Source organism: Dioscorea cayenensis, chromosome 2 (assembly GCF_009730915.1).
Source record: "Dioscorea cayenensis subsp. rotundata cultivar TDr96_F1 chromosome 2, TDr96_F1_v2_PseudoChromosome.rev07_lg8_w22 25.fasta, whole genome shotgun sequence".
Lineage (NCBI taxonomy): Eukaryota > Viridiplantae > Streptophyta > Magnoliopsida > Dioscoreales > Dioscoreaceae > Dioscorea > Dioscorea cayenensis.
This window is the reverse complement of record NC_052472.1, coordinates 15,618,508-15,628,384: the sequence shown is the minus strand read 5'-3', so window position 1 is coordinate 15,628,384 and position 9,877 is coordinate 15,618,508. Positions and strand designations below refer to the sequence as shown.

At 40.3% G+C, this 9,877-nt stretch overlaps 2 protein-coding genes across 2 annotated transcripts; both read left to right on the top strand.

Moving 5' to 3' along the window:
• The first annotated feature begins 513 nt into the window (after positions 1-513).
• On the top strand, positions 514-2,609 carry LOC120273111 (receptor-like protein EIX2). The gene is made up of 2 exons (XM_039279762.1): positions 514-1,225; positions 1,297-2,609. Exons 1-2 carry the CDS (start codon positions 514-516, stop codon positions 2,607-2,609), a joined length of 2,025 nt encoding a protein of 674 aa, XP_039135696.1.
• Positions 2,610-6,982: 4,373 nt separating this feature from the next.
• On the top strand, positions 6,983-9,877 carry LOC120273104. Its single transcript, XM_039279757.1, has 2 exons — positions 6,983-7,207; positions 7,373-9,877. Exons 1-2 carry the CDS (start codon positions 6,983-6,985, stop codon positions 9,875-9,877), a joined length of 2,730 nt encoding a protein of 909 aa, XP_039135691.1.

Below are 9,877 nucleotides of genomic sequence, written 5' to 3'. Positions count from 1 at the left end.
GAGCTTCTCTCTTTGATCTTATGGCTTGTCTCTCATTGTTTGTTTTTCTTGCTAGCCTTATTGTCTCAGCATTCCATCCATGCTATGTCCATGGTACAACCTGCGTTGAAACTGAAAGGATAGCCCTTCTCAGCATCAAAGCAGGCATTAATCATGGCGACGACCAAAGCTTGTTCTCTACTTGGACTGGCCATGACTGTTGCAAATGGCAAGGCGTGAGCTGCAACCATGAATCCCGCCATGTCATCAAGCTTGATCTCCGACAACACCCTTCTAATGTCTATTTTAACTTTGACATGCCACCAAGTAAGTTGAACTCTTCTCTCATTCAGCTTCATCATTTAAAGCACTTGGATTTGAGCATGAACAACTTCGATGACTCCCCATCCCAGGCTTCATTGGCTCTTTTTGCCAACCTTGAATACCTTAATCTTCCGATGCCGGATTCAGTGGTGCCATTCCTCATACCTTTTGGAAACCTATCATGCTTGTGCTATCTTGATCTTAGCTCAAATGATAATCTACAAACCCAATGACCTCCACTGGCTCTCTGGAATGACTTCTTTGCATCATCTTGACTTGAGTGGAGGGAACCTTTCCAAAGTGCATGGTTGGCTTCATGACATTAACAGTGTGCTCCCCTCACTACGTGTGTTGAAACTTTCTAATGCTGAACTTCAAGGTGGTGGCATTTATGCTACTACTGATCTGCCTCATTATCTCAACTTCACATCTCTTCGTGTGCTTGATCTCTCTCACAATTATGGCCTGAACATCACTCTACCTCAATGGTTGTTCAATCTCACTAGCCTTGTTTATCTTGATCTTTCAAGTTGTGCTTTGTATGGCAAGTTACCAGTCACAGTTGGTAACTTGAGTCGTTTGAGAGTCTTCAGCTTGTCTGGTAACTCTTTTAATGGAGTTATTCCAGAGTCCTTGGGAAATCTTGGTATCTTGGAGAAACTAGATTTGTCACTAAATAAATTCATTGGAAGCATTCCGGAATCTCTGAGCAATCTTACAAGTTTAGTGTACTTTGATTTGTCTAATAATAAGATTGGAAAGTTGCCAGAGAGCATCGGGAGGCTGCAGAAGTTGGTGGAGTTTTATTTGTCCAATAACCAAATTCAGGGATTGATGCCTGCAAGCATTGGGGACCTGAGAAACCTGCAATATTTGGATTTGTACTGGAATATGATCAGTGGACCGATTCCGGAATCCTTTGGTAATCTCACACTTTTGCAGCATTTTGATGGGCTGTTAACAATCTCAGCGGCAAATTGCCTGAAACTATAGGAAATCTTGTTCACCTTCAAGATCTAGATTTGCCTCAAAATGCAATAAGTGGAAAGTTACCAGAGAGCTTTGGAAATCTTAGCCAATTGCAGCACTTGAACATGCAGGGCAATGGCATCACAGGGGGATTACCAGAATATGTAAGAAAGCTTCCTAGTTTGTTGGGGCTTGATTTATCCAACAACAACATCAACGGAACATTGCCAAAATTCATGGGGACCTTATGCAAGTTACAGGTCTTGGATTTAACAAGCAATATGATCAGTGGAGGCATTGATGGCCTTGTTGATGGATTGTCTAAATGCAGGGACGGTCTAAGTACATTGAATCTGGGAAACAACATGCTGAATGGAACAATTCCAGAGAACATAGGCAGATTATCTAAACTGAATCAACTGAATCTCTCTTCAAATTCTTTGATGGGTGTCTTAACTGAATCTCATTTTTCTAATCTTATAAATTTGAGATATTTGGACTTGTCCTACAACTCATTGCAATTGAATGTAAGTGAGAATTGGAAGCCTCCTTTTGATTGTTGGCTCATCAGAATGTGTTCTGTCAAAGTAGGCCCTGTTTTTCCCACTTGGATAAAAACTCAGACATATTTGAGTCACCTTTGCCTATCAGATGCTGGAATTTCAGGCAAACTCCCTGCATGGTTTGGATATCTAATTCCCTTTTATAGCTATTTTCTCAATCTATCAAATAATAATTTGGAGGGGAGGCCACCAACTTCTATGAAAAATTACACTATCTCTATCATAGATTTGAGTTCAAACAGATTTGAAGGCCCATTACCTGAGCTTGATCCAGTCAGTTTACGTGTTATCTATCTCAACAACAACTCATTCTCTGGGTCTATTCCTTCTTACTTTGCTAATGCTACTTTTATTCAAATTTTCTCTGTATCTAATAATCATATCAATGGCAGTATTCCATTGTTCTTCTGTAACCTTACTACCTTGGAATTGCTTGATATATCTAATAATGATATGTATGGAGGACTTCCCAATTGCTGGAATTCAACATCAGCATTGAAAATTATTAATTTATCTGACAATAATTTCATTGGTAAAATTCCTAATGGCCTTGTGTCCTTGACCAATCTCCGATCCTTACATTTGAGGAACAATGACTTCTCTGGAGATCTCCCCTTGTCCTTGAAAATGGCCAAAAAGTTGGTCACTCTTGACATTAGTGAGAACAAACTCTCAGGTAGCATACCAATATGGATAGGAGAAGACCTTTCATCTTTAATTGTGCTTTGCTTGAGATCAAATTTATTCCATGGCATCATTCTAGAGCAATTATGAAAACTTTCCTCTCTTCAGATTCTGGACCTAGCACACAACAACCTATCAGGTTGCATTCATTCTTTTGGTGATTTCAAAGCCATGGTAGCCACATACCACAATCAATGGTGGTCTTTGTTCTCTGTTTTGAGTGTTGCTAACCATATTTTTGGATTTGACAATAGCTTTGCATACTCAGAATCACTAGTCACAAGCATGGACTTATCAAACAATAAACTTTCCTGTGAGTTGCCTGAAGAACTGACCAAACTACATGGGTTGCACTTCTTGAATCTTTCCGGCAATCATCTCATTGGGAAAATACCAGAAAGCATCGGTGACATGAAGCAAATTGAATCACTTGATCTCTCAACAAATAATTTATCTGGTACAATTCCTTCGAGCATTTCTACTTTGAACTTCTTGGGTCATTTGAATCTGTCGCACAACAGTTTGTCAGGAAAAATTCCATCAAGCACACAACTTCAGTCTTTCGATCCGTCAGCCTATAATTGGAATCATGGTCTCTGTGGATCACCTCTTCAGAATTGTGCTAATGGGACACATTATTCCCAAGTCGCAAATGAGGAAGAAGGAAACGGAGATTGGACAGAGATGTTATGGCTTTACATAGGTCTTGCAATGGGATTCATAGCTGGCTTCTGGATGATCATCGGTACCATTATCATCAAGCAAACCATAAGAAATGCTTATTTCCGATCCATTGACAAAGTGCCTGATTGGATATATGTGAAGATGGTTGTGCACTCTCGGAGGCTGAAGTCAACTTTCTCAAGAAGGAACTAAGGTTAGGCCTGAGATTTTACTTTATCTATTGTAGAGATGTATTTATATAGCGTAGTATGAGCTGATTTTATGACACTCAGTATATCAAATTAATGTTATAGTACTGTTACCTTTATTAGTATCCATCGCACACACCATAAAACCATTTTTGGAGACTATAACAGTTATATTCCAAGCTTTATAAAATGATTTACTTAGTTGTGCTAGCTAATTTCCACAAGTTTTGTTTAGTTAAAGAGGGAAGGAGGAACAAGATTTTTTTTTTTTTCCAGTAAGGGTTGTCTTTCATTTGCCTACCTATCTGAATTTCTTAATTCAATCAAAGTAAAAGAAAGCATTAGTCCTAATTCATAAAATCCAATATATTTATGCTTATCACCATTGACCAATATATTTATGCTTTCATCTCTTTTGGAAATATATTTCGATTAAGATTGCTTGTGCGTATATTATATTAAAATTTTACATGGTTCAAAATTTTTTTTATTTGATTGCTCATTGGGTTGTCAAGGTTATGAATTTGTTCTCAATTTTCAGGTCCAAGTAACATGGCAGGTGGCCTAAGTAGTGTATATCAATAAAGTGATGTCAGTATATTATGTTGCTCTTGTTATAAGTCCTTGTTCATTCTGTATTTGAACCATGAGTTTGTTATTTGAATTATTACTGAGTTTGAAATCATAAGTGTAGAACATCATTATGTGTTGTTATTTTAAGATATAACATTTTGCTATGTTTTATGAGGATATGAAAGTTGTTTATTGATATTGGAGCATTACTTCCTGTGGTTGGTATTATACTGCAAATGTGTTTTGAGTTCTTGCAATGTTAGGTAGTTCACACTCTATGGGCATGCCGTCGGTTGTCAAATACTGCCTTGTTTTTATGAGTGCTCCTACTTGATGTATTTGAAAGCCATGAAAACTCTGCAAACTTGTCTAGTATAAGTAAATTGAAAATTATGAGCTATTATGAAAAGATCTATTGAATACATTAGTTTTAATTGGGCATTTGGAGATATCATATAATACACTTTTGAAGAAAAGTCCATTTTATTTGTGTAAATTAATTATTGTTGTTATATATTACGATTGAAACTATTTTATAATTAATATCTAGAGGAATGCGGCATTGATTTGAATAGGCCTTGCACACCAATGGGGTAGTTTTAAATTATCTGTGCATCATGGTTATCTCACGCTCGAGCTCATTCCTCAGTTTGGGGTGAAAGTCAAATGATCTTGCAATAATAAGAATGAGAATGATGTGAACTAGGTAATGCCCCTTTGTTGCTTTTTTATAAAAATCAAGATGATCACAGTGCTTACTGATCATTACTGTATTAGTATAGTAAAACAGAACAAGAAATCTCTTAATATATATCACATGGTCATGAACTTGCTTCCCAGAAAATGAATCACCAAATACAAAACAAAGCACAAGCTAAGGAATAAGCTAACTAGTGTGTATACCTTGCATTTGCTCTTGGGAAAGAAAAAAAAGTACCTATTATGATGTTAAGGCCAGTTCAGCCCATGCCAGATGAGAATCTTTGTAAAGAGTAGCTAGTGAGGTCTTAATTCCATCCTCCAACATTTCAGTAATTATTTACGTGGAAGGCCTCTCTCTCAGATGCTTCAAGTTCAATGCAAAGACAAATTCTACTGCATACTACATAGTGATCATCAGGCTTGACATTTTTCAAATGAGGGTCTACTATTTAGCTCATCTTCTTTTGTTTTTTCAGACGCTCCATCGCCTGCAACAACATCGGTTATCTTCCGATGATAGTGCCAACATATTGCCTTCTTAATAATGCCACATAAAAACTAAAGATCAATAAGTAAATGAAGAATTATTTCTGTCAGTAATCAACATTTTTAGCAATCAATTTTAGATGTCCATCATATATTAAAGATTTATCACCCAACCCAATGGCCATCCTCTATCTCTGCAATATGAAGGGCTTTCCACTGATTAGCTCTAGTAAAAGATTTCCGAAAGCAAATGTGTTGTCCCAATGCAAGTATCATTTGCACAAACAACAACAGCCGATCCTTTTGCTCTGGCTCTGACAACTCTCTCCCCCCGTGGCTTGCCTTCCTCAGTTCAGCTCTTCCCCCCTTGCCATGGCAAGCGGGGGACAAACTCCCCAGGCTTCTTCTCCCCATCCTCCTCCGCAATCTTGGGCTCACGTCACCTCCTCCCATTCTCGTGTCCCTGATCCTTCCCCCTTCATAACCCTCAATTGTTAGAGAAACTCAAGAACTCTTCTTCTACGTTTTTCAAACTTGATGGAGAATCCCTTTCTCGAGTTCAAATGAAATTCCAGAATGCTTTATTCGGCAAATTCTTTGGTAAGCCCCCTCCGTTTGACCAAGTGAAGAAGGCTTTGATAGACAAATGGTCGGCTGTTGGTGAACTGCAACTCTCTGATTTACCTAATGGTTTCATGTTGATTCGTTGTGCCTCTCACGATGCCATGAAATATCTACTCACTGAAGGCCCCTGGTCCCTTGGGGGGCCTACTCTCCAACTCGCTCCCTGGCAACCTTTATTTGAACCTACCTTTGCTAAACTCACTACTGCTGCGATCTGGGTGCAGCTTCACAATTTACCTATTGAAATGTGGGATGGTGAAATGCTTGAAACTGTTACTGCTCATCTGGGCAACCTCTTGAAAGTTGATAGTCTTACTGCTTCCCTATCTAGATCCAGGTTTGCTCGAGTTTGTATTGAAATCGATCTTTCCAAGCCGTTCTGTCGTGGCTTCTGGGTTGGTGATGACTCTCATTGAGTCTTTGTGGTTGTTCTTTATGAGAAATTGCATACCTTTTGTTATACTTGTGGTGTTATCGGACATGGATCCAGGTCCTGCTCTCATGTTTTAGCTGCTGGGGATGGTCGGTCATCTCCATTCCCTCAAGCTTCTCGAAGGTCGGCAGTAGGATCGATCCGTACCGAGGCTACTGGTAGTGAGGGTATGGACACGGATTTCCCGCCTGATAATCCACCGGGACAGTACAACTCTTCTGACTCTGATTTCGGTTCTTGGATGCTTGTCTCCCGCCTGTGTGGCCGTGCCCAGGGCCGGGATGGTAATTCTCGCTCTACTCCGGTCTCCGTCGGTGTGGCAACCGAGGAGAACGCTCCCCCCTGTTCCTAGTGGTGTCCCGTCCCGAGGCACAAGGATTGGCATGAAGAGTCGTGACGTGGTGGGTCTGCTGCTCCTCGAGCCTCGCGTTTTTCGATTATAATACTGATCAAATCTCGATGGAGGACCCGACGGTTCATCTGTCTCCGCCCGTTGCGATTTCTGGATCCTCACCCCCTAGAAACAATACATCGTCCCTCGAGATAGTACCCCGCCCACTTTTTCTGACAACATCACTACTGCTTTGAATGTGGATCAAGTCCCAAATTCCTCTCCCATTCACACACAAGCTTTATGCTCTAGCCCGCCAGTTGTCCTCGATTCCCCTATTCGTAACCCTTCCAGCTCTCGTCTCGAGTCTCTCCCTCCCATTATCCGTTCTTTAGTCTTATTTTCTCCCTCTCTTCACTCTCCTTCTGAGAACCACCACTCCATGGCCGTGGATAACATCCTATCCATCCTGAGTGAGGATCTCTCGGAAGGGAGCGAAATTGGTGAGGATGATGATTCTGGAGAGTCTGGTGATGTCATGTCTGACGATAACAGACTGGATGATGCTATGACCCTCATGCAGTATCAAAATGAATCCCGCAAAGAAACCCTAATTCGTAAAGGATCGCAGGTCTCTGGTTCATCCCTGAAGAAGGGAAGACTGGAGGTTGGCGAGCCTAGCTCTTAACCCTTGGCCCTTTGGTCATCTGGTCCTTTCTTTATCACTCTTATGGAAGTCCTCTTTCCTGTATTCTTTCTCATTTATGTATTTGTTTTAATGAAGGAAGCTAAAATTATTTGTTGGAATTGTAGGGGCCTTTCTTCCAAGCAGACTGTTGATCGGATCTTTTCCTTGATCAGATCTCACCACCCGTCGATCTTCTGTCTGGTTGAACCTCATGCTAATGGTGTCCGCGTCGATCGCTTTTGTGGTAAATTTGCTAAAAAGTGGAATTGGGCTGCCCTCCTAGCTGACGGTCTCTCTGGTGGGATATTCATTATCTGGAAAAAGCATCTTGGTCTTGTGACTCCTATTGCGGTCTCTCGCAGGGCGTTGCACCTTGTTATTTCTCCTTCTTTTAATTCCAGTTGGTTTCTTTCTGTGATTTATAATTCTAACAGATTTGTTTCTCAATGCGCCCTCTGGACCGAACTCTCCAAAATCACTGCCGTGAACCTCCCTTGGCTCATTATCGGCGATCTTAACACCATTGCTAGTCCCAGTGAACATCGTGGGGGTTCTTTTAGTTATTACTCGCGCAAGGCTCATGCTTTCTCTAATTTCATTGACAGTAATAATCTTCTGGATTTGAACTTTTCTGGTTGTAGGTTCACCTGGTGCAACAATCAAGCTGGTCTTTTCAGGCGCTGGGCCAGGTTGGATCGTGGTTTGGCTAACTTAGCTTGGCTTTATAAATTTTCTTCGGTTTCTCTTTTTCATCTTACTTGTACAATCTCTGATCATGCCCCTCTCCTTCTTTCGGTCTTTTTTATCCATCAGCGTCGTAAGTTTTTATTTCGCTTCTATAATTTTTGGTTGGATTATCTGGGTTGTCATGATGCTGTTTGGGAGGCCTGGTTTGTTTCCCCTCATGGTAATCCTTTACATTCCTTTACTCACCTTCTCTCTCGTACTCGGTCTAATATCTTGTTGTGGAGGGCCTCTGGTTTAACCTCGTTGGATGCTGATATGAAGGAAACCGAAGAATCTATTTGCTCCTTGGAGCTAAGGGACTCTTTGGATTCAGTGAGTATTGATCGTCTGATGGAGTGCTATAACTGGTTTTCCATTTTACAGCATCATAACTCTTTGAGGTGGGCTCAGCGTGCTCACTTGCTTTGGCTTAAGGACGGGGATCATAACACCACATTCTTTCATAATTCAGTTCCTATCCACACTCATTTTAACACTATCTCTCAGGTCTGCGACAACTCTGGTAATGTGGTATCTGAACACTCAGACATTGAGAGTATGTTCGTTAATTTTTATTCTAATTTGTGGTCTGATTCTTCTGAAATTACTTTTACTGATATCTTTAATGCCCTGCCTGATGATCTCCCTTCTCTTTCTGAGCATGAGGCTTCTGCCCTTACCCGGCGGTTACTAAGGATGAAGTTTTTGCTTCCTTGCAAGACCTCCCCTCTGGTAAGGCTCCTGGCCCTGATGGTTTCAATGCTGAATTCTATCATTTCTCCTGGCCAGATATTGGGGATAGTCTCTTTGAGGCCATTTCCTATTATTTTTTATAACTCTGTGTTGCCACCTTCTAGGGGCAGAACCTATATCACTCTCATCCCTAAAAAGGATCATCCCAGGTTTGTCTCTGACTATCGCCCTATTTCTTTATGTAATGTTTGCTTCAAAATTGTGACTAAAATTCTTGCTAATCGGCTTAAGAGTGTCCTCCCTAAACTCATTAGTCATGAGCAAGTTGGCTTTGTTTCGGGTAGATGCTCTTTTGATAATATCATTGCCTTACATGAGATAGTGCATACTTTGGAGAATGATAATAAGAACCCCCCTAGGATGTTGACTAAAATAGATATTGAAAAAGCCTATGATTTGCTTAATTGGAGTGCAATTCTTGCCACCTTAGCTAAGATGAAGTTTCCCAACATTTGGATATCTTGGATTGACACTTGCTTGAGATCTAGTTCTTTTTCTCTTCTTATTAATGGTTCTCCTTTGAATTGGTTTTCTTCCTCCCGTGGTGTTCGCCAAGGAGATCATATCTCTTCTTACCTGTTTATCTTAGTGTCTCAAATTCTCTCTTCTATTTTGAACAAGGCTCTTCATATGGGTTTGATTCCAAGTTTTGATGCTAATCTTTCATACAATTTTAACCACCTTATGTATGCTGACGACCTTCTTATTATTACTAGGGCTTCTCGTTTAGTTGCTAGAAACATCAATTTTTGTCTGCAGATTTATGCTCTTCTTACTGGGCAAAAGGCCAATGTTAGCAAATCTGTAATATATTTTCCTTCTTGGTTCAATTCTAGAGTGGCGAGAAGTATTTCTTCCATTCTCAACTTTCCCGTTGCTTCTTTCCCTCTAACCTATCTAGGCATTCTCATTTCTCCTAAAAGACTTAAGGCTTCTCATTTCAAACCTATGGTGGATAAAATTTCCCGTACTTGCTCCAGATGGAAGCATTCTAACCTTTCTTTAGCAGCTAAATCTACTCTTATTAATGCTTCCATTCTTGCTATTCCAGTATATTACCTCTCGGTCTTTCCTGTTTTTCAATATGTTCTTCATGAGATATCCAAGATTGTTAGGAATTTCTTTTGGCACAAAGGTGGCAATGGAAAGGGCATCCATGCGGTTTCTTAG

What these genes read in the sequence shown, in the direction of transcription:
- LOC120273111 (XM_039279762.1), top strand. Translation starts at nt 514, where the DNA reads ATGATAATCTACAAACCCAATGACCTCCACTGGCTCTCTGGAATGACT. An exon ending in ACCGATTCCGGAATCCTTTG is followed by an intron (nt 1,226 to 1,296) that starts GTAATCTCACAC and finishes CTGAAACTATAG; the next exon opens with GAAATCTTGTTCACCTTCAA.
- LOC120273104 (XM_039279757.1), top strand. Translation starts at nt 6,983, where the DNA reads ATGGCCGTGGATAACATCCTATCCATCCTGAGTGAGGATCTCTCGGAA. An exon ending in TGAAGAAGGGAAGACTGGAG is followed by an intron (nt 7,208 to 7,372) that starts GTTGGCGAGCCT and finishes TCTTCCAAGCAG; the next exon opens with ACTGTTGATCGGATCTTTTC.